This window comes from Sapajus apella, unplaced genomic scaffold, assembly GCF_009761245.1.
Source record: "Sapajus apella isolate SASKATOON/1434 unplaced genomic scaffold, GSC_monkey_1.0 scaffold12, whole genome shotgun sequence".
NCBI classification, from domain to species: domain Eukaryota; kingdom Metazoa; phylum Chordata; class Mammalia; order Primates; family Cebidae; genus Sapajus; species Sapajus apella.
This window is the reverse complement of record NW_022436952.1, coordinates 7,761,994-7,786,314: the sequence shown is the minus strand read 5'-3', so window position 1 is coordinate 7,786,314 and position 24,321 is coordinate 7,761,994. Positions and strand designations below refer to the sequence as shown.

General features: G+C 40.4%; 1 protein-coding gene across 6 annotated transcripts in view; it reads left to right on the top strand.

Annotated features, from left to right (window-relative positions):
• SPOP (speckle type BTB/POZ protein) overlaps window positions 1–24,321 on the top strand; it is a 79,062-nt gene that overhangs the window by 38,887 nt on the left and 15,854 nt on the right. For 3 of the 6 annotated variants that reach the window (XM_032279942.1, XM_032279946.1, XM_032279945.1), the window contains exons 2-5: window positions 17,475–17,618; window positions 18,285–18,406; window positions 20,987–21,138; window positions 21,263–21,390. In XM_032279942.1, the coding sequence (XP_032135833.1) occupies window positions 17,541–17,618; window positions 18,285–18,406; window positions 20,987–21,138; window positions 21,263–21,390 (480 nt within the window). In that variant the 5' untranslated portion in view covers window positions 17,475–17,540. Of the gene's footprint in view, window positions 1–2,509; window positions 2,565–9,783; window positions 9,803–17,474; window positions 17,619–18,284; window positions 18,407–20,986; window positions 21,139–21,262; window positions 21,391–24,321 lie in introns of those variants that run through there. The other 3 variants (XM_032279941.1, XM_032279943.1, XM_032279944.1) reach the window with 3 other exon arrangements.

Sequence of the window (24,321 nt, the reverse complement as noted above, 5' to 3'; positions counted from 1 at the left end):
TTGTCAGACGCTTTAAATTTTGAGAAACCAAAACCTTAAACTTAAAAAAAAATTGGAGAGTAATGAATTAAAGGTATTGGTTTCTGCTTTAAGAATCACAGCTGTTCATTTTCATTTGTTAGAGTTGGTTGATACCTTCTGCCATAGTTACTTAACGGCATTCTATCTTTCTGTCCTCAGAGGGTTAGGAACCTTGTCTGTTTCTTTTACCACTGTGTCTCAAAGAATGTCCTGCAATTGGTACTCAGTAAATATTTGTTGCATGAATTCAGCCTGACTCCTGCTGCTATTAACTGAGCTACATGGGATTTTTAAGGGCTTTTTTTTTTTTTTTGAGATGGAATCTCACTCTGTTGCCCAGGCTGGAGTGCAGTGGCGCAGTCTCTGCTCACTGCACCCTCTGCCTCCCAGGTTCAAGCAATTCTCCAGCCTTAGCCTCCCAAGTAACTGGGATTACAGGTGCCCGTCACCATGCTTGGCTAATTTTGTATTTTTAGTAGAGATGGGGTTTTACCATGTTGGCCAGGCTGGCCTCAAACTCCTGACCTCAAGTGAATTTATTTTATGGTATCTATTAAGACTGCCCTGCTTTAGCATCACTCATTTAGCATAGTTTTTGGTGATGGCTCATTCATTTACTGATAGTAACTGGACTCGGTTTACCAAAACGTGTTATAGTCTAAGAGAAGTTTATTTGTACCAGTGTACTAAAGTTGGTGTTTACATTTTCAGGAAGAGATTCTGTTTTTAAGCAATCACTTACCCATGATTTATGTAATACTTTATTTTCCCACAAAAGGAAATAGTAGCACTGGAATTTTCTGCCTGTGTTAGACTCCTAGAAGCATTACTACTTCTCTTATCCCTTTTTCTGTTTTGGATTATTTTGTAGGATATGGTAGATATCAGGGGTTGGTGTTGCTCAGCTGTTTCTCCAGTCTTCCAACAGGAACCTCTTTCTCTCCCTTGTATAATTAGTATTAATTCAGTCTTTAGTGTCCACTATTCTGCATCTCATTGTCACAGTTATTTATTAAAACCATAGGGCCAGCCATGGTGGGGTGTACCTTTAGAGTCCCCACTACTCCTGAGATAGGAGGCTGAGGTAGTACACTATCATTAGGTCTGTGAATAGCCAGTGTACTCCAGCCCAGGCAGCATAGTGAGACTCTGTCTCTAAACAAAGAAACAAACAGAAAATCATAGGATACATGCCTTTGTTTAAATGTGTCTTGCTTTTGTGCAGTTCACCCATAGAGCACTTCTTTAAAAAGATGTTTTACATACAAACTTGGCCAGGCACAGTGGCTCATACCTGTAATCCCAGTACTTTGGGAGGCTGAGGCGGGTGGATCACAAGATCAGGAGTTCAAGACCAGCCTAACCAAGATGGTGAAACCCCGTCTACTACAAATACAAAAATTGTAGTAATTCTTTAAGCATTTTGTAAACAGAAACCTGGCAACAATGATCGCTCTTGTACAGGACAAGTCACTTACTTCATTTTTGCTGCACTCATACGCCAGTTTATTAGAAGAACCAGCTTGGGGCTGGGCACAGTGGCTCATGCCTGTAATCCCAGCACTTTGGGAGGTAGAGGCTGGCGAATCACCTGAGGTCAGGAGTTCAAGTCCAGCCTGACCAACATGGCGAAACCCCATCTCTACTAAAAATACAATAGCTAGGCATGGTGGCAGGCACCTGTAATCCCAGCTACGTGGGAGGCCGAGGCAGGAGAATTGCTTGAACCTGGGAGGCAAAGGTTGCAGTGAGCTGAGATCACTCCATTGCACTTCAGCCTGGGTGACAGAGCAAGACTTCATTTCAAAAAGAACTAGCTTGGATTTTTCTGACTTCCATTTCTAAGTATAATCTTTTTTTTTTTTTTTTTTTTTTCGGGGATGACTAAGAAATAGAGCATTCAGAGCCAGTGATGCGATAAAGGAATGGTTTTTTTTTTTTTTTTTTTTTTTTTTTTTAAGAGTCTCACTCTGTCACCCAGACTGGAGTGTGGTGGCACGATTTCGGCTCACTGCAACCTTCACCCCACCCCTCCCTGCTGGGTTCGAGCAATTTTTGTGCCTCAGCCCCCCAAGTAACTAGGACTACAGGCACGCACCACCATGCCTGGCTGATTTTTGTATTTTTAGTAGAGATTGGGTTTCACCATGTTGGCCAGGATGATCTTGATCTCTTGACCTTGTGATCTGCCCACCTTGGCCTCCCAAAGTGCTGGGATTACAGGCGTGAGTCACCACGCCTAGTCTGGCTAATTTTTTGTATTTTTAGTTGAGGCAGGGTTTCGCCATGATGCCAGGCTGGTCTCAAACTTCTGGCCTCAAGTGATCCGCTCGCCTTGGCCTAAGAATGGTAATTTTGGCTAGTAAATTTTTACCATTTCTTTGCAAATGTATAACCTGCTTTTGTGAGATTTTTCCCTCTTAGGAATAGACAAAGTAAGTATGAGATTCAGAATTTAGTTAAGTCTGATTCATCTTCTCTATTTCCAACAGAGATTTCCTGTTAGACAAGACAAATTAGAGTTTTTCTACTGACTTAACTTGGTGAGTTTTTACATAGTTTTATTTTAAATATAGTTTAATCATGTGGGAAAAAGCAGAATGAAATGCATAAAAATATTTACCATGACTTTTAAAAATATACCTCTTGAGTATAATCTACTGTTTCATTTTAGTGCAAATGATAGGTAAAGTTAAAAAGTTAAAGTCATATAAGGTAAGCATGTAAGATTTTCTTTTTAAAATAAGAATAATTACAGTGTTAAACATTTTTCATAAGTGGCTTCAAAAAAAGTCTTATTCTAAATATTCTTACCTGGAGTAAGCCAGAACTATTTATTCTGATCTTCTCTGGTGATTTCTAGATATAGGATAAGACTTTACACTAATGGTAGAGGGGAGAAATGATGTTTGAATTTAAATTTTTAATCAATGGTTGATAATATATGATATGGAAAACTTAGGATCAGATTATTTTTCTTCCTAGAGAAGTTTTTCAGGAAGGCTGGGCATGGTGACTCATGCCTTTAATACCAGCACTTTGGGAGGCTGAGGCAGGAAGATTGCTTGAGCTCAGGAGTTCAAGACCATTCTGGCCAACATGGTGAAAACCCATCTGTACAAAAATTATAAAAATTAGCCAGGTGTAGTGGCACATGCCTGTAGTTCCAACTACACCAGAGACTGAGGTGGAGGATAATGTGATACCAGGAGGTGTAGGCTGCAGTGAGCCACAATTGTGCCACTGCATTCCAGCCTGGGCAACAGAGCAAGACCTTGTCTTTTTTTTTTTAAAAAAAAAAAAAAAAGGCTGGGCGCAGGCGTGTAATCTCGGCACTTTGGGAGGCCGAGGTGAGTGAATCATTTTTTAGTAGAAACCCCATCACTATTACAAAAATTAGCCAGACATGGTGGCACATGCCTGTAATCCCAGCTACTGGGGAGGCTGAGGTGGGAGAATCACTTGAACTTGGGAGGCAGAAGTTGCAGTGAGCTGAGATCGCGCCACTGTACTCCAGCCTGGGCGACAGAGCGAGACTTCATCTCAAAAAAAAAAAAAAGAAAAAGAAAAGGGATACCTTAAAGAAATGTGTAGGCTTCATTTTACTCTATAAAAGGAGTTTGATTTTGAACAAATTGCCTTTGTGTATTGTACCTCAGAGCTCATTTCTCTCTGGGTAACTTACAGAAAAAAACTCTCTACCATTTTGTGTAGCATCTTAAAACTTTTACTTTGTAGTGCGAGACTTTTGCCTCCAAAGCTTGTGTATGTTTTGTCAGAGTCTTGTTTGGTTAAATAGGTGTTACTGCATTTTAATCTTTTAAATTCTGACACAGATTATCAGAAGCCAGAAAATTCTGTTAAGACAGACGTTCTAACTTTCCCTATTTTGTCTGCCTATGTGGTTTTACTTTTTCCTTGAGTCATGAATTTTGGAATGAACATTTAAAACTGAGAACTTCCTGCCCATCCTTTGTTCCATTTCGTTTACTTAGAACTGTAACATTAACATAGAATTTTGCTTATTTTTAATAATGTTGGAAGAAGAGGGAATTTATTTTCTGCAGATTGTTTCTAGGTAAGGCATGTGGTCTATGTAAATAGTAGTCTGGTTTTTTTAGTTAAGACCGTAAAGGAGAAGATTAAAAACTACATATATCTCTCTTTCTCTTTCATAATTGGAAGGAGGTCTAGGTGCCTTTCAGGAAGAAAAGTGTCTCATGGGAATACTGAATTCTGTACTGCTGGATAATAATAGTTAATGCTGAACGTAATTAGTTGTCCTTGTAGGAGACCAAATCCTCTGGAGCAGGTGGGCCTTTTCAGTCTCCAAGTTAATGAACTTATTCCAAATTGTATGCCTGAAGACTAATTAGACTTTCTCCTTTGATATTCATTCCTTGGGTCCCTTACATAGCCAAATCATGTTAGCAAGAAATATTTTTAAATGGCTTGGCTGAAGTAGATGGCCAAAGAGAACTGCCTGTTGAATTTGGCTTCTGTAAAGGCCAGGGGACTCTCTGGGGTTACATAAGCTCTATTTGTTTCATGAGATGACTCTTCTGTTTTTGAATTCCTTGCAGATTGGACTTGCTTAAATAGTATTAGGGCCAGCTCTTTTATCTGTCTACTATTTAGATTTTATAAGGTTCTTCATAGTCATAATTGAGGGGAGTGGGAGATAGGCTTTAACTGCTAAAATCTCAAAACAGCTGTGAGAATATTATCCCATATAATAAATGGAATCGTCTTACCATAGGGCTTTTCCTTGCTTCCTCCTTTTCCGATTCTTTTTCAGCTCTTCTTTAGAATAAGTAAATCTTCTCAACCTAGAGGAGGAATCTTTGATAACATGTGGGAGGTGTTAAAATTTTCATCTTTCCCAGGTTCACTCTTTGTGGCCCTAGAGATTTGTGCCCAAGGCATTCTGTGGAATCAACACATGATTCTAATTTGTGAGAATGGAGAAGTTGTTGATTGATTGCTTTTGTGTTTCTGACTTCATTTCTAAAGATGTTCTCTTTTGGAACTGAGACCCACTTTGAAGTGAAATAGCTCCTTTATAATCAGGTTTGTTTCCTGATTCAGATTCCTGTCCTTCCATTTCAGGTATTTCCCAGTGTGGAACCCTATGTGCTTTTATTTAGCAGCTGGGGGAGTTTTTCTTCCTAGCAGTGGTTCCATAATTAATAGCAGCAGCACGTCACCTGATGGTATTAACCCAGACCTTGTGAAATCTGTGCTTGTTGCAGCCATTCTTTTTTTTTTTTTTTTTTGAGACGGAGTCTTGCTCTTTTCATCAGGCTGGAGTGCAATGGTGCAATCTGGGCTTACTGTAACCTCTGTCTCCCGGATTCAAGTGAATCCCCTGCCTCACCCTCCTGGGTAGCTTGGGACTAGAGGTGTGCGCCACCACACCTGGCTAATTTTTTTTTTTTTTTGTATTTTAGTAGAGACGGGGTTTCATCATGGCCAGGATGGTCTCAACCTCCTGACCTCATGAGCCGCCCGCCTCAGCCTCCCAAAGTGCTGGGATTACAAGCGTGAGCCACCACACCTGGCCTGTTGCGGCCATTCTTTATTCTGCTGGATCCTCCATCCAAATGGAGACAGGAATTTTTTCCCCTGATGCTGTTATGTGGATGTGTTTAGCTCAGGAATCCTTCGTGCCTAAATTAAAAGCAAAACAAAAATTCAAGAAGTCTTTTTAAGATCCAAGGAATTGCAGTCCTGCAAGGTGGTTGAGTGACATCTTCGCCTTTCTAGGACAAAGTTCTGCATTTGCAGCAGAGATGCAATTGCATTCTCCCTGGACATATTTTTGGGGTAGATAATTATGCTAATATGTTTATATCAATAACTTACATAGTGGACAGTTTCTAGGGTAAGGGAATGGTCCCCCTGCCCTAACTTAACTTGGCAATACATTTTCTGCTTTTTTGATTTTTTTTGCTAACTGGAAAAGTTCCATCCAAAGTGAGAATTATTCCATATTTTAACCTTTGAGCTGGCTGCTAAGGTCTCCTTGGGGATAAGGACAGTTTGCAGTTATTTATAAACTGTAAGAAGAGCAGTAAGCCTGTAAACTACCAGCACACACTGAGGCTTGGGAGTCGGAGCATTCTGTTGTTATCCTATTGGGTTTAGTGACTTGAGAATCATGTACCTTCTAGTTCGTCTTCAGCTTGACTTTATCTATTTAGATGAGCCTTACTAGCTAGGCATTTCTGTAAAATTATCTTATACATTTAGATTGAGGAGAAGAAGGAGAAATAGCCTTTTATGTACAAGTGCATATCTAATCCTCAAAATCATTTTAGAATCTATACTTACCTAAGAAATATCTGTAAACTGGGAAAATCTTACAGGTACTGACTTGAACACATAATACTATGCTTGTTTCTAGGTTTTCCTTATATACAACAGTTACAAAGCAATTCAGCTCTTAATTAGAGAAATATTTGGCTGTGCCAGAAATGTGTTGTACATCTTAGCCTGGTATAGAAAAAATTTAGTTTACACACCTAGACATGTTTTTACATATATAGATATTTACACTGGTCTATATTTAATAAATGTTAATTATCTTTTCTCCATACATCCAGAGTCAAACCCAGTGTCAGATATAAAAATAATAGATCAAATCTAAGTAGATGCTAAGGATTTTCCTCAATTAATATATTGGAATTTTATTATAATACGTAGAATTTAACTTGAGACCAAGTGTGGTGGCACACGCCTGTAATTTCAGCACTTTAGGAGGCCAAGGTGGGTGGGTCACGTCAGATAAGGAGTTCGAGACCAGTCTGGTCAACATGGTGAAACCCCATCTCTACTAAAAATGCAAAAATTACCCGGGCATGGTGGTGCTTACCTGTATTCCCAGCTACTTGGGAGGCTGAGGCAGGAGAATCACTTGAACCCAGGAGGCAAGGGTTGCAGTCAGCCAAGATTGCGCCATTACACTCCAGCCTGGACAACAAGAGCGAAACTCTGTCTCAAAAAAAAAAAAAAAAAAGAATTTAACTTGAAATAACTTAGAGTTTAACCTGGTTCCTGACAGCTGCTGTAATGGTACTGTCTATAACCAGGATCGACTTATTCTGGGAAATGGACTTCTCTCACTGTTGTCTTGTGGATTCAGGAACTCACCCCATAGCCTTGCAGATTTCCCTTTTCTTTTGTTTTCTTGGCTTTGAAAAAATTTTTTAAGCAGAGAAGGGTGTAAATAGTTTTGTAATGGACTGACTAAGATCTTAAAGTTGGAGTAACTTGATAGTTTTCTTTTTAAAATGTTTTATTATTATTATTGTTTTTTTGAGATGGAGTTTCACTCTTGTTGCCCAGGCTGAAGTGCAGTGGCTCCATCTCGGCTCACCACAACTTCTGCCTCCTGGGTTCAAGCGATTCTCCTGTCTCAGTCTCCTGAGTAGCTTGGATTACAGGCATCTGTCACCATGCCTGGCTAATTTTGTGTTTTTTTTTTTACTAGAGACGGGGTTTCTCCATGTTGGCCAGGCTGGTCTCGAACTCCTGACCTCAGGTGATCCACCCACCTCGGCCTCCCAAAGTGCTGGGATTACAGGCGTGAGCCACCGTGACTGGCTGTGTTTTATTGTTTTAAAAGTATATCTGGATTCCTGTAGCTACATTCATTCAACAGCTCCTAAACTTTAACTTGTTAACTAGAACTCATTAAGGGAAAATGATCCCAAAAGAGAAGGAGTCTGATTTTTCTTTTTTTTTTTTTGAGACGGAGTTTCACTCTTGTTACCCAGGCTGGAGTACAATGGTGCAATCTCGGCTCACTGCAAGCTCCGCTTTCTGGGTTCAAGCGATTCTCTAGCCTCAGCCTCCCGAGTAGCTGGGACTACAGGCGTGCACCGCCATGCCCAGCTAATTTTTGTATTTTTAGTAGAGACAGGGTTTCACCATGTTGACCAGGATAGTCTCGATCTCTTGACCTCGTGATCCACCCGCCTCGGCCTCCCAAAGTGCTGGGATTATAGGCGTGAGCCACTACACCCAGCCAGGAGTCTAGCTTTTCAACCAAAATTTCATTGAACAAATATTTACTGAGTGCCAGTTGTGATGCCATTCTAGGCACAGGGGAATGCTGTTCTCATTGAGTTTAACTTCCAGTAGGGAACACAATAGACAAGTGAAAAAATAAAAACAAGATTATTTCAGGTAGTGGCAATAAGGAAGAAAATAAAATAGGGTAATGTGATGAGAGGAACAGGCTAGAAGTGGGAGTGGCTTCAGATTGGGTGGTCAGGAAAGACCTCTGTGAAGATAACTTCATTTGATAGGAGACCTAACTGACAAGGAGGACCCAGCAGTAAAAAGACCTGAGGGAAGAAAGAGCTTTCTAGGCTGAGGAAAGAGCCCAATGTGTTTGTGGATTAGAGTTAAAGGCCTGAGTGATTAAAAACATCCGGCTTGAGAAGAGTATTAGAGAAGGTCAGGGAGGTATGCTGAGGCCATGGTGATTGTGACGAAAGGTTGATTTTATTCAGATAGCAATGGAAGCCAGTGAACAACTTCTTTCTTGTCTCTCATGTGGGTCTGATGTATAAGCCTCCTCACAACTTGGAAAAATTAATTGTAAAGGCTGCTAATTCCTTTTTAAATGTTTTAATTTACTATTTGAATAGGTAATATATTTACATGGTTCAAAATTCAGAAAGTACTAAGAGTAATACAGTAGGACTTCTTCCCACTCAGGTGGACCCAGTTTCCTTCCATGGGAGCAACCAGCATCCATAGAGTCTTTTGTCTTTTCAGAGATATTCTATATGTTAAAATAAATATATATTTTCTATTAAAAAATGGAGCTTCCTTATTTTTTTAACAGATGCATATTATTGCATTATCTGTATCATAGTTTATTTAATCCACCGTTGATGAACTTTTAGGTTATTTCCAATTTTGTGTGTTTATAAATAGTGCCACAGTGAAAAACATTTTATATTTGTCATTTAAAATATATCAGAAGGGATACATTTCTAGAAGTGAAATTGCTGGATCAAAGGGGATATGCATTTTTTTCTTTGATAGACATTGCCCTTCACAGAGATTGTAACAATTTATACTCCAACCAGAAATGTTTTCTTTACCCTGGGTAAGTGTTATCAAACATTTTGATCTTTGCCAATTCAGTGGGTGAATCAATGTGTGATTTAATTTGCATTTTTATCTTGAATGAGAGTTGAGCATCTTTTCATATGTTTAAGAACCATTGGTATTTCCATTTCTGTACACTGTTGGTTGTTCTTTGCCCATTTTTCTGTAAGGCTGTTGACTTTTTTCTTCTTGATCTCTAGATTCATTTAGTATTGGTAAATTCCCCTACAGATGCAGTGTTTAAGAATTTAAAAAATGAAAACAGGCTGGGCACAGTGGTTCATGCTTATAATCCCAAGGCAGGAGAATTTTCTGAGGGCAGGAGTTTAAGACCAACTTAGGTAATAAAGCAAGACCCTGTCTCTACAATTTTTTTTTTTTTAATTTTAAAAGAAAGAAAACAAACAGGCATCTTTAATTTATAAAGTTTTACAAAGCATGAACCAGATAAAAGACATAAGGGAACCTCAGTCTTCCCTTTGCTGATTGAGGTCTGTCTGAAGCCCTGAGTTTGTTTGTTTGTTTATTTATTTATTTATTTATTTGGAGACAGGGTCTCACTCTGTTTCCCAGGCTGGAGTGCAGCAGCACAATCTTGACTCACTGCAACCTCTGCCTCCCAAGCATAAGCAATTCTTCTGCCTCAGCCTCCGAAGTAGCTGGGATTACAGGCACTCACCACCACGCCAGGCTAATTTTTGTATTTTTAGTAGAGACAGGGTTTCACCATGTTGGTCAGGCTGGTCTCGAACTCTTAACCTTGTGATCTGCCCGCCACAGCTTCCCAAAGTGCTGGGATTACAGGCATGAGCCGCCACACCCGGCCATCCTGAGTTTCATTTTAAGCAGTGTCTCTAAATATTTTTTAAGTACATTTAGTATTTTGTTGGACTAGATTGAACAGCAGAAAGTTTATTCATAACAAATATTCAAAAGTCATTTAAACCTTGCAACAGTAGAAGTCAGTATGACCTGTAATAACTACCCTTGGGGTAATGAGAAGGAAATGATTACCTCCTGGGCTGTATATGATTGAGCACACTGTAACAGAAGAAATAAAAAGCTCCTTTTAGGTCACATTAGTTTCTCAAAAATGAGTATACCAAAGTCATATAGTCTTTTTTTTCAATTGTCATCCATCTTTTTGGCATCTTCTGTTTTGGAAAATGCAAACATCTCAGGTTTAAAATAGTTGTGACACTGGGGCTTTTCTTTATTTGGAAACTGTACAAAGCTTTAAACTAGAAGAAAACAGAGAGTTAGGCTTTTAAAAAGTCCCTATCATTCTCTGGCAATAGGCTATGTTCCTAGCCATCTAGCTTGTACATGCTGTGTATTATGTTCAACCATATGAAATTGCTGATATTCAACTATTTTTGTTATATAATGTAACAGTTTTCATGGTTCAATCTAATGTCTTCACAATCTTAACTCCTATCATCTTAAAACTGATGGATGTAAGTAAGGCTGGTTCATAAATACCATGTACCAGATTCATGCCTTTGTCTTAACTGATCGATTTTATGTTTTTAAATTCTCTGGATAAGTAGATTAGACTGACGATGGAGAAATGCCCATGGGAAATAGGCGAAAGATTTGAAAAGTGACTGCACAAGCTGTCTATGTAACACTTTTCAGAGGGTGTTCCAGCCTAGCTCTGTAAATACTGCAAAGTAAACTATTTATTGTACAGGGAATTTGTCTTCTGTCTTGAAAGAATTCTGATTATATAAGAGTTTAGTTCAGATTAGTTACTGATTTGTGTTTTCAAATTAAGAAAATTATAAAAAGTCTTTCTCCTCAGACCGGGCACAGTGGCTCAAGCCTGTAATCCCAGCACTGTGGGAGGCCGAGGCGGGTGGATCACGAGGTCAAGAGATCGAGACCATCCTGGTCAACATGGTGAAACCCCGTCTCTACTAAAAATACAAAAAATTAGCTGGGCATGGTGGCACGTGCCTGTAATCCCAGCTACTAAGGAGGCTGGGGCAGGAGAATTGCCTGAACCCAGGAGGCGGAGGTTGCGGTGAGCCGAGATCTCGCCATTGCACTCCAGCCTGGGTAACAAGAGCGAAACTCCGTCTCAAAAAAAAAAAAAAAAAAAAAAAAAAGTCTTTCTCCTCTTGTGTAATAAATATATACTTGATACTGGATGAAAAACTCAGTTTTAGCAGGGCCAGGATTAGAGGTACCAGGCTGGGAGTTTTTGGCTTTGTAATATAATTTTTTTGAAATTAATTATTCTCATTATATTATAAATCTTACATACTCAGCATTGTTCAAAGAGCTGTTTTAGAGGTATGTGAAAAAAACAGAAACTTTAATGAACTTGAATGCAGCTGGATGAGTGTTTCAGTCATCAGAGTTTTTTTTGTTTTTTTTTTTTTGAGACGGAGTCTCGCTCTCTCACCCAGGCTGGAGTGCAGTGGTGGGATCTCGGCTCACTGCAAGCACTGCCTTCCAGGTTCAAGTGATTTTCCTGCCTCAGCCTCCTGAGTAGCTGGGATTACAGGCGCACACAACCACACCTGGCTAATTTTTGCATTTTCAGTAGAGGAGGGGTTTCACTATGGTGGTCAGGCTGGTCTTGAACTCCTGACTTTGTGCTCTGCCTGCCTTGGCCTCCCAAAATGCTGGGATTACAAGCGTGAGCCACCACGGCTGACCTTCAACAGAGTATTTTATTGATTCCATTGAGTTCCAGGCAGGATGTGCTAGGTGGCAAGGGTTAGTTAGAATAAGTTGCAGGTTCTATTTAAGGAGCTTAAAGTCTACAGGAGTCAGCAGAAGCGTTCCTAAGTATAAAAGAAGGCAGAAAAGAAATGCACCACAGGTTCAGTTGTGAAAGCATTATCTGTGCATCATGACAGCATTACAGGTTGAATATCCCCTTATCTGAAATGCTTGGGACCAGAGTGTTTTGGATTTCAGATTTTTCCAGATTTTTTGGAATAGTTTCGTTATGTACTTACTGGTTCAGCATCCCTAATCTGAAATCCAAAGTGTTCCAATCAGTATGTCATGTCAGTGCTCAGAAACTTTTGGATTTTGGAACTTTTCGGATCAGGGATACTCACCCTGTAGTGCATTTTTGTTTGTCCTTCTGTCTGTCCTCAAAGTTTAATGTTCTGGTTAGAAATTGTATTGTTGACTTAAGTCACATCAAAACCGGTTAATGACTTCATGGTCTTACCATACCCACTAGGAGGCAATCTGTTAGAGACTGCTATTAGTTACTAGCTGATAATACCTTCGTTGGAAATTAAGCAGTATTACAGTTGACAGAGATATTTTAAAGTGTATTTTTTGATGTAACTCAAAGAGGTCTGTCCTCACAGGTCAGAATTTAATAGAGTAAACAGGAAAATAAATGGTGGCATATAATAGATATGTTCAGCCTCAGAGTTTCAGTGTACTAGAAAGTTTGGTAAGCTTTGGAAAATAAATTTCTTAGTAGGGAATGCAGACAGACTTGTCTTAACTTGTTTGAAGGCAGGAGCAATATATTTTGGCTTTAGTTGTCTACTGTGGAGGTTCTCAAACGCTAACCCTCAGGTAGATCTCCTCTTTTCTAAAATATTTTTCTGCTAGTCTTCTGCAGCAATTGGCATGAAGTGCTAGAGAGTTCATGTAGCACCAGGCTACTTTGCTGATGAACCGTTTGCTCATGGTTCCTGCAATGAGTGAAATTAATTAGACTTGTGCTGTCCTAGTCAATTTTCTTCGCAGCAGGTTGTGTGGTTAGAGCTCCTCAGAGTCTGAGACTGATTCTCCAGTTCTACTGGCTGTGGGGTTAGGGATTTTTAAAAATTAGAAGAAAGGAAAAGATGTAGCTACAAAATAAGTCAGAAGCAAAATAGGTGGGAAAAAATGGTCAAGGTCAAAGTAGTATTTTCTTTTTTCTGGTTATAATAATGAACCAAGGATCAGTAGCAACAATTAAGGTATTAAAATAAACTGGTTTTTAAAATTTGGCCTTTCCCTGGGATTAGAGAATTCATAAATTGTTCATTGTTAGATAAGTTTGAAGTTTTTTTAACTTCAAAATAAGTTCAAATTAGTATTTTATGATTACGTACTCATTGTAGAGCTGTGCCTATAATCCACCTCTCCAGAGCCAAATTTTTTGTTCTTAACTAACACATAAAATCAAACCTTCATTGCCACCCTGTCCCAAAGTAGGAATTTTGAAATTTCATTCTGGCCATTAACGATAATTGGGACTTGTAAAACTAGCTAATTTATACTTACTTGTTAATGGAAAAATAAACAGTTCTTTGAGTATGTGTTTTCCTTCAAATGCAAGCCTACCTTGGAGGTGACCACACTAGCTTTTGGCCTCTTTTGTTCATGTTATCATGGAATCATGAATTGCACAAGCAAGGGAGGCCCAAATGCCACTGCAGTGCTTAGTTTATTAGCTTAAGCGAGACAGCACACCATGTATATGACTGTTAGCTTCATCTGTGATTTCATAGATGCTTTAATTATAAATTCCTGTAAGATAGTGTTTATGACCATGGGAATAGTGTCTCATTCCATTTATTAGTATTACTCTGTGAAGGTGCAACTGTAGTTTATTAATCTCCTTGTTTATTATTTGAGTAGTCAGTGAATATTTGTGAGTTGAGTTACTATTGCATGATTTGTTGTTACTTTTTTTTTTCCTCTGTCGCCCAGGCTGGAGTGCAGTGGCACAATCTTGGCCCACTGCAACCCCCACCTCCACCTCCTGGGTTCAAGCGATTCTCTGCCTCAGCCTCCAGAGTAGCTAGGATTACAGGAGCGCGCCACTATGCCCAACTATTTTTGTACTTTTGGTAGAGATGGGTTTTTGCCCCATTGACCAGACTGGTCTTGAACTCCTGACCTTAGGTGATCTGCCTGCCTTGGCCTCCCAAAGTGCTGGGATTACAGGCATGAGTCACCATGCCTAGCCTGTTGTTACTAATTTTTTTTTGTACTGTAGCTGAGAAAACTTGGGAACCACGTTGTTACTTATTATACCTCTTTGTACAAATGATTTGAGGCAGAGTCCAAAAATACTTAACATATTAAAGATTAAAAGTTGGGACAGTTATAGCAAAGGGAATAATTAAGAAAATAAAACTATTACAGAATGAGCATCTGATCCTGTATGGGCTTACGGTTTTAAGAGATGAGTCACAGGCCGGTTGCAGTGGCTCACACCTGTAATCCCAGCACTTTGGGAGGCCGAGGCGGGCGGATCCCGAGGTCAAAAGATTGAGACCATCCTGGCCAACATGGTGAAACCCCGTCTCTACTAAAAATATAAAAATTAGCTGGGTGTTTGGCAGGCGCCTGTAGTCCCAGCTACTCGGGTGGCTGAGGTGGAAGAATCGCATGAACCCGGGAGTTGGAGGTTGCAGTGAGCCAAGACTGCACCACTGCTCCATCAAGACCCTGCCTCAAAAAAAAAAAAAAAAGATGAGTCACAAATTTGTCTCTGGATTTCCTAGTAGCCAAGCAATGAGGGCAACACGATCAGCTATAAGATTCATATTGTTTGGCCAGCTGAAAACAAACTAGGTGTTCAGGAAATTTCTCCATTGTATATTATAAATAAGAGATATGGAATACATCCTTACACTATTGCTCCAATATAAAAAAATAAATCAGAACAGTACAAAAAGTAGTTTATACCCAGTACTTGTCATCCCTAACAGATATTTATATTATGTTTTTCTTGTGTCCTTCTTTAAAAAGAATCATGAGAGAGAAACTTGAAGTGTCTTATATTATTTTCCCAGTCTCCTTCTTCTCCCTCCTTCTCTCAGTATGAAACTGATATATAGGCTGTCAAGGCTTTTTTTTTTTTTTTTTTTTAACTTTTACTGCATCATGTATCTGTAAATAATATGTAAACCATAAATTTGCATAAATAATGTACTATGCATGTCATTCCTAAGCTTGCTTTTTAAAATTAGCACTGTGTTTGGTATGCATGTTGCCATAGATCTAGTTCGTTAATTTTAAATCCTGAAGTAGAATTTTCCATTATATGGAAATAATACAAATTATTCCCCTACTGAAGGATTTTTAATTTGTTTCTAGTTTTTCACTGTTATAAACAGTGCCACATTGAACACCCTTGTCTGTGTCTTCTTGTGCCCACATATGGAGTTTCTCTAGGGCAGCAGTTCTCAAAATGTGGTTCCAGGAACACTACCTCAGGATCATCTGGGAACTTGTTAGAAATGCAAACTTGGGCCCATCCCAAATCTCTGAATCAGAAACTCTGGGGGTGGGGCCAGCAATCTGTTTAAAAGGAGATTCTGGTGCACTCTACACTTCAGAATCACAGCTCTAGCACTTGTATAGTTAAAAGTGGAATTACTAAGTTTTAGGGTACATGTATTTTCAACTTTACTAGATACAGCCAATTGATTTTATAGAATTCTTTTTATGGAATCAATTTTTACATATTTGTTAAGTCCCTTGTTACAAGCTTTTTTAAAGTTTGTCTTTTGGCTTTGTTTATGGTACTTAAAAATTGTAACCAAATTTTTTTTTTTTTGAGATGGAGTCTTGCTCTGTCACCAGGCTGGAGTACAGTGGCGCAATCTCGGCTCACTGCAACCTCTGCCTCCTGGGTTCAAGCGATTCTTCCACCTCAGCCTCCCGAGTAGCAGGGACCACAGGCGCGTGCCATCATGCCTGGCTAACTCTTTTGTATTTTTAGTAGAGATGGGGTTTCACCGTGTTGGCCAGGATGGTCTTGATCTCTTGACCTCGTGATCCGCCCGCCTCGGCCTCCCAAAGGATTACAGGCGTGAGCCACTGCGCCCGGCCAAAATTGTAACCAAATTAAAAAATTGTGGCCAGGTGTGGTGGCTCATCCCTGTAATCCTAGCACTTTGGGAGGCCAAGGTGGGCAGACTGCTTGAGTCCAGGAGTTTGAGACCAGCCTGGGCAACATGGGAAAACCCATCTCCAAAAAAAAATATTAAAAATTAGCAAGGTGGTATGGTGGTGCACACCTGTAGTCCCAGCTACTCGTGAGGCTGAGGTGGGAGGACTGTTTGAGCCTGGGAGGCAGAGGTCATAGTGAGCCAAGATTGCGCCACTGTACTCCAGCCTGGGTTACAAAGTGAGACCCTGTCTCAAAAAGTAAAAATTATATATATTTGAGGTATGCAACGTAATATTTTGATTTGCATATGCATAGTGAAATGATTACTATAGTCAAACCAATTAACATATCCGTTATCTGACAGTTACCGTGCGTGTGTGTGTGTGTGCATGCATAGGTAATAAAAGGAGCTAAAAACCTGTAATACAATGTTATTAACTATAGCCCTCCTATGGTACATTAGATCTCTAGATGGATTCATCCTATCCCTCTGCAACTTTGTTCCCTTTGACCTACACCTCCCTGTTCCCACTCCCTCATCCCCAAGTTCACCAGCTTTTCAAATGGCTTTGGTATTTAGAAAGGCTTTGGAGGGAAGAATTTTGAGTTGGATTTGATTTGCTACTGAGACACCCCATTGAGATATATAGCAGTTATTTGAGAATCGTCTGAGGCTTATGAGAGAAGTGATAGTTATAGAGATTTGGAAACATTTGTATAAAGGCAGAAATTTGACACGGTTGGGATGGATGAAATTGCCATAAAGATATGTGACTGTCTGATGAAAAACAAACAAAAAATTGCCATAAAGAGAATGTAGATTGAGGATTAAACCATGGGAGCAACAGTAGACAAAGATAATCTGGTAAAAGAGGCTGAGGAATGATCACAAGGCAGAGTAAGGAGAAGAATCTGAAACATGAGTGGTGACAAGAATGTAAGCAGGGAGAGATCACGAATGCTGCAGAGAAAGGAATACATCTAAGAAAGGTGTAAAAATGTTGCCTTTCAAGAGAGCAGCTAGCAAAGGGTTGAGGAATAGAAGACTCCTTAAGTTTCAGTAAAGGTTAGGAGAAGATGAAGCAAACTTAAGAGAGGGTAACAAGGTCATTTTGCTTTACTAGAGTATTTATACCCCAAAGGCAGGAGCCCATGGCAAGTTTGGTGTTAACGAGTCTATCTTCTCTTCAGGCAGCCTTTTCATAGATATACTTTAAATACCCTTTGAGTAAATTTATTCGCAATATTGTGCAGAGGTATAGAGTGATATAATTGTGACTAGGCGATTACTTTATATTAGGTAGTCTTCTCTGATGTTAACATTTAAATTTGGGACCTCAATGGTAAGGAGCCACTCAAACAAGACAAAATGTCCAGTATCTAGCAGGTCAAACAATAGTTGGGATAGTATCTCAATAATCTAATAAAATTCTTGCTTCTTGGATCTGACCAGGGTGAAGAGAGAACAGAAATCTTTGCCCCCTGACGTTGGAAATCTCGTTTAACCTTCAAACTGGCGATGTCAAGGGTTCCAAGTCCTCCACCTCCGGCAGAAATGTCGAGTGGCCCTGTAGCTGAGAGTTGGTGCTACACACAGGTAAGTTCAAGTTTTCACCCTGTGAATCTTGCATTTGGGGAGGGTTTGGTGGACAAAAGGAGTAGGATTGCTTTTCCACATTGAGCTTCCTGCTTTCTCTGGAACACAACTGCCAAAGAGCAGATAGATAAGGTACTTGTTAACCTTAGGTTCCTTAGTTTTCCACGTGGAATCTGAATTCCCTAGGCTAGTGTTTTTCAGTGGAGATTGAAAGGGAGAATCTTTGAAACTAGATCCACTTACATTGCCCTTGATGAAAATGTGTTCTAAGTTCCTTTGTTGGGGAAATAAATTTGAGATGGGCAACTCCAGGCAGTGACATCAGCATTTTAATTACAGAGACCCATTTTAAGTACAGTTTTATCATATGCTTTCCCAGCTCTGTTCATGGTGGTGGTGGTGGCCACCCTTTTTTTTCCTGTCCATATTTCTCTCACTTTCCATCCAGTGTTTCTCAGCAGCTGAAAAAAGTTACAAAAGCTATTGGTCAATGTGAGATTTCTTAAAATGTGGATGAGGAAACCTAAGGGTGAGAAGAAGCTGAAAACTGCTGTCTTTCTATCAGGATCATGCAGAGGGAGGGAGGGAAATGATGATCTACTCTTCAGCCTGCTTTTTCAGGTTGTCCACTTCTTATTTAATTGCTTCCTGTTTTTCTATCAACAGATCAAGGTAGTGAAATTCTCCTACATGTGGACCATCAATAACTTTAGTTTTTGCCGTGAGGAAATGGGTGAAGTCATTAAAAGTTCTACCTTTTCATCAGGAGCTAATGATAAACTGAAATGGTGAGGAAGAATACATCTAGCTGTAAAAATTTTTCTAAAGCTGTCTGTTTTGTTTGGCTTTATGGGACACTGACGGGAATGTAAGTTCCATGAAGACAGGGACTTTGTTTTGTTCTTACTGTATTTCCCAGTGCCTAGCACAGTGCCTGGCACATAATAGGTACTTATTAAATATTTGTTGAATTAATTCAATGAGTATATCAGAGATCAGCAAATTCAAGCTATAGGGTAATGCAAACAAGTAAAGAAGGCCAGTGTTATAAATGATATCCATAAATGGAATGACTGGTGAATGCTTGGCAAACTAGGAAGTGTTTTTCTAAAAGAGGTGCTGGCTACTCAGCTCCAGCTAACTATAGCTATGTATGAGTAAGGGCTGACCCTTGCCAGATTTTCTGATTTTTCAAGAAAAGCAAGAAATCTAGATTTTAACATACAATTTCTTTACTTCTAAATTGCCTGCTTTTAAATAAGAAAGGGGATTTATTTGCTTATGTAACTGTATTAACAGGGTATAGGTTAGGTTTGAAGGTAGCTTGATCCAGCAAGCCAGTGGTTAGAGTAAGAACCCCATCTCTCTCCTGGCCCTGCTCTCCACGCTCTTGGACATCTCAGGTCTGGCTTCCCTTGTGCTTGAAGGTTGACTGGCAGTAGCAATGGACGTAATCCACTACAAGCCAGCAAAAGTCTTTGAGCTTTCTCTGAAGTAACTGTGTGGCCAGGGATATGTCATACATACACTGATTGTTTTATGTCTGCATTCCCTGAACTAATCCCTAGAGCAGGGGAAATATGATCCAGGAGTGGGGATCAGCTTCATTCAAACTATGCGTCATCTTGCCTGAGGAGCAGGCAGTTAAGGATACAGCCATATACCCACTGCAAAGACCAAAACGCATGTCCCTGAACCACCAGTTTTGACCTCTGATAACCCACCAAAAGTTGTTTTTTCATTCATTTATTGGCTATATATTGTGCATTGTACTATTAAGTGTTGAGAGAGATGTTTATTCTTAGATGCTGTATTTAAATCCTCGTCATTAGCAAGGTATATAGTAATTTATGTGGCATATGCAGTCCCTATAGAGACACTGGATTGGGCCACCTTTTTGAGAGAGGCGCAGTAATACTGACAAGGCCTAAGGATACTTATGGCCTATGTATTGCATGTGGTAGAAGCAGTGTCTGAAACACATGCATTTGACTAATGACATTCACAACTTAGTTCAACCTATTCTGTCTGAATTTTGTTTTGATCTCTTCATAACAGATTGGCATCTCTAACTATTAGAAGACCGGCCTGGCATTCTGTGTTGTATAATGGGAATTTACTGTCTCTGTCCTTCCTTCATTTTACCTCCTTTATTTTAGTCTTAGAACATTATTGCCTGATTGGTAAAATATCTATAAAAGATTATGTATATTATCATTATCTATTTTTTTTTTTTTTTTTTTTTTTTTGAGACACAGCTTCATTCTTGTTGCCCAGGCTGGAATGCAGTGGCGCGATCTCAGCTCACTGCAGCCTCTGCCTCCTGGGTGTAAGCAATTCTCCTGCCTCAGCCTTCTGAGTAGGTGTGACTACAGGCACCCATCACCACACCTGGCTAATTTTTGTATTTTTAATAGAGACTGGGTTTCACCATGTTGGCCAGGCTGTTATTGAACTCCTGAACTCAGATGATCCACCCGCCTTGGCTTCCCAAAGTGCTGGGAGTCCGTGGATCACCTGAGGTCAGGAGTTCAATATCAGCCTGGTCAGGTCAGGAGTTCAATCACCTGAGGTCAGCCATTGTGCTCAGCCCATTTTTTTTTTTGGAGACAGAGTCTCACTCTGTCCCCCAGGCCGGAGTGCAGTGGTGTGATCTCGGCCCACTGCAACCTCTGCCTCCTGGGTTAAAGTGATTCTCCTGCCTCAGCCTCCGGAGAAGCAGGGATTACAGGTGCCCACCACCATGCCTGATATTTTTAGTAGAGACAAGGTTTCACCATATGGGCCAGCTGTTCTCGAATTCCTTATCTCAAGTGATCTGCCTGCCTCAGTCTCCCAAAGTGCTGGAATTACAGGCGTGAGCCACTGCACCCCAGCCTGTCGTTTGCTCTTTAAAAGCTGACTCAGATTGCTTTAGAAAAGTGGTTCACATCCAGGTGTGGTCGCTTATTCCTGTAATCCCAGCACTCTGGGAGGCTAAGCCAGGTGGATTGCTTGAGGCATTCAAGACCAGCCTGGGCAATATGGTGAAACCCCATCTCTACAAAAATTAGCTGGGCATGGTGGTGCACACCTGTAGTCCCAGCTACTCAGGAAGCTGAGGTGGGAGGATCACCTGAGCCCAGGGAGATTGAGGTTGCAGTAAGCCATGATGACACCACTTGCACTCCAGCCTGGACAAAAAAGTATGACCTGTCAAAAAAAATTAAAAAAGAAGAGAAAAGTAGTTCCTAAGTATCATTCTACTGGATTATATTCTTCTGTGGGGCCTGGATTTGTTCTTTAAATATCTCCCTCTTGAGTCTGATGTTCCATTTCTATCAACATGGTTGCTTTTGACATTTCTTTTTTCTACCTGTTTTGGACAGGTGTTTGCGAGTAAACCCCAAAGGGCTAGATGAAGAAAGCAAAGATTACCTGTCACTTTACCTGTTACTGGTCAGCTGTCCAAAGAGTGAAGTTCGGGCAAAATTCAAATTCTCCATCCTAAATGCCAAGGGAGAAGAAACCAAAGCTATGGGTAAGTGTTGTCCTCTTTGTTCAGCTCTTAACTTTCATACCCAGCAGCTTCATACACTGACAAGTTGTGGATTTGATCTGCTTTTTGTGTAACCTTAAATGTGACTTTTTTTTTTCCACCCCAGAGAGTCAACGGGCATATAGGTTTGTGCAAGGCAAAGACTGGGGATTCAAGAAATTCATCCGTAGAGATTTTCTTTTGGACGAGGCCAACGGGCTTCTCCCTGATGACAAGCTTACCCTCTTCTGTGAGGTGAGTCCTTGTATTCTGCTGAGTCTAGCAGTTCCCAGACCTGATGAGTATTGGTAGACTTAATTATATTGTATCAGGGATATAGAGTAAGAAAAATCCCCAAGTGGAGTAGTGCTGCACAGTTATTTATGTGACTGATTGAGCTACCTGATGATTTCAAGGTTGTTGGGCATGTCAGCTTTCTGCTTGTTACTGTTCTTAAAAACAAAGATTGTGTGCTGTCCTGGTATGTGTCTGTTTTAAGTTGCTTTGGTCAGGAGTTTTCACTGTGGGTTTTTTTCAGATAGTATTTGAAAGGACTGTCACTTCAAGCTAAATATGTGTATCTGTTCCTTATACTTTCTGGCTCCTCCTTAAGGGTGAGGGCCACGTGTGTTTGCAATTACTTTCCTTTCCTGCTCTTTGAACTGGATTCTTATCAAGAGTTGTGAAATAGGAAGGTGAGAACCATTTTTTTTCCCTCGGGTGAAGGCTATTTACAGCCCTCTAACTCACACTTAGCTCGGAGAGTTAGCTGTAGTCAGGAAAGTCCTCTCACCAGTGACCTAAGAGCCTTTCCCAGGTTTACAGGAGAAGCCTTGAAGTAAAATTCCCAAACCAAGAATGAGTTGGAAAGTGGTTTCTTTAATGAGTATATACTGATTAGTCATTTCATGCTGTTACGAATACATTCAGAAGTACAAGCTCACAGTGTAATAAATGAATAAAATCTCCAGTCAGCTGGGGCATTAGTGTTCCCTGCACATAGTGTGGTCGAGGAACCACTTCCTGAGCAGCACCGCTTGATAATAATAAACAGTGTATCATCATGGGGGATGGTACAGTTGTTCCCCAATTGCCAACTCACTCTGTCAAATAATAGGCTCACACTGTGAGTTAATGACCGTTTCAAAGGCATGTCACCACCTGAGAGCAGGGAAGGGAGTCCCTTAGGAATCTTGCCCTTTTGCAGAAAAGGCCTGGCTGTCAGTAGCGGGCTTCTGTATTTCTTTCTTTCTGGTTTTTTTTTTTTGAGATGGAGTCTTGCTCTGCCACCCAGGCTGGAGTGCAGTGGTGTGATCTCGGCTCACTGCAACCTCTGCCTCCCAGATTCAAGTGATTCTCTTGCCTCAGCCTCCCGAGTAGCTGGGATTACAGGCATGTGCCACCAGGCCTAGCTAATTCTTGTATTTTTAGTAAAGATGGGATTTTACCGAGTTGGCCAGGCTGGTTTCTCGAATTCCTGACCCCAAGTGATCCGCCTGCCTCGGCCTCCCAAAGTGCTGGGATTACAGGCATGAGCCACGGCGCCCAACCAGCCTTCTGTATTGCAACAGAGTGGTTGCAAATGTTTAGAAAGCTCTGGAGGCAGTTTCTTACAGTACCACACTACGTATGTAAAATATTGTTTGCATAAATTGCTATCTCCTTTCCTTTTTAATTGCTAAGCAAGAAGGAAATACTAGAGTGATAGCATCTATAATAAATACATACAATGTGGCAGTTCTTTTATGTCTGATAAACTTGAAGTGTGCATTCTGTGTAAATCTAACTGGTCACAGATTATACTCAGTTGCCTGAATGAAGAAATGAGAACAATTAGTTGGTTTTACATGAGGTTAGATGTTATATAATCAGACCACAGTTTGAATCTTCACCTAGAGACTTGCATTTCAGAAAATCTTAAAAATAGTAGAAGATGCTAGTTTTTGTTGGAAATGAAAGCCAATCTTGAAACTGTTCTCTGAAGAAAATCTCCCCTAAATACCGCATCTGGCAATATTAGGCAATGCAGTAACCTTTACTGCAGCTTTTTTGAGTCCACAGTGTGTCCAGCCTTTTCTCATATGCTTCCCCCTCTCTCCCCTATCCATTCCAGCTGCTCCAACCCCTGTCTTCACAGTCTTGATTTGGAAACCAGTTGGCCTGCCCTCACTTGGCAGTCTCTTATCCTGTGGTTAAATGTGAGGCCAAGTTCCAGCTCGGTCTCTCTCTCCCTTCACTTCCCCATATGAAATTCTCTTAGGAGAAATCCTGTGGTTAAGTTTAGATGTGCCTTGACTTAGATGGGAAGTGAGATGACACTTTGGAAACGAGGAGATGTTGAACAGAGAAACGTCTGCTGGGTTCTGCTGATGCCATCGGTTTCTTACCATCGAACCAGGTGTGCCATCTGTTCCTCTCACACTTCTCTGTTGGCCACAGGTGCTGAGTGTTGCTTCTCATACTTGGGCTTATGCCTAGTGAGACTTGTTTCTGTTCCAAGGCTCTCTGTGGACTTAGTAGCATTCAGCGTTGCAAGACGGTTGCGTGGGGGTGTGTATTGGATGTGTGGGTTTTAAAGATGTCTGCAGCTCATCTCGTCATCTCAGTTCTTAGCACTTTTCATAGCTAGATCATTTTTGGTGCACATTTTATCCCTTTGACCTGTTGTTTCCTTTCTATCAGTGAAATATTTATAAACGTATTTGTTTTAATTCGTATTTACATTTTATTTATTGGTTTAATTAGTATTTTCTTATTGTTTAGAGGCTTTTTTGAAGTTGATGTCCATATAGAAATCTCGGTTCTGAATACCCCAGTGCCCCATGCCTCACCCAGCCTTTGGCTCAGGCACTTCTTATTCTCATCTTGATATAATAAACATGGTGTTTCATAGGGGTTTTGGTGCTCCCAGAGGCCACAAGAGGGACTTCAACGGTGAAAGACAGCAGCACTTATTTATCTGTGGTCTTTATTTCAGTGGTATTACTGTTGCTAAATGTTTAAATGATTGTGGAATCTGAGAATGATGAATGGGTGGTCTTGTTTATAATGTGCCCTACATGGAGTTCACTTTCAGACAAGATCAGGCGTGTTCAGGGTGATATGACCGTAGACACCGAGATCACTTTCAATTCTCAGTGATGTTTTACCTATTAGGAAATGTGGCACTCTGTGAGCCAGGTTTAG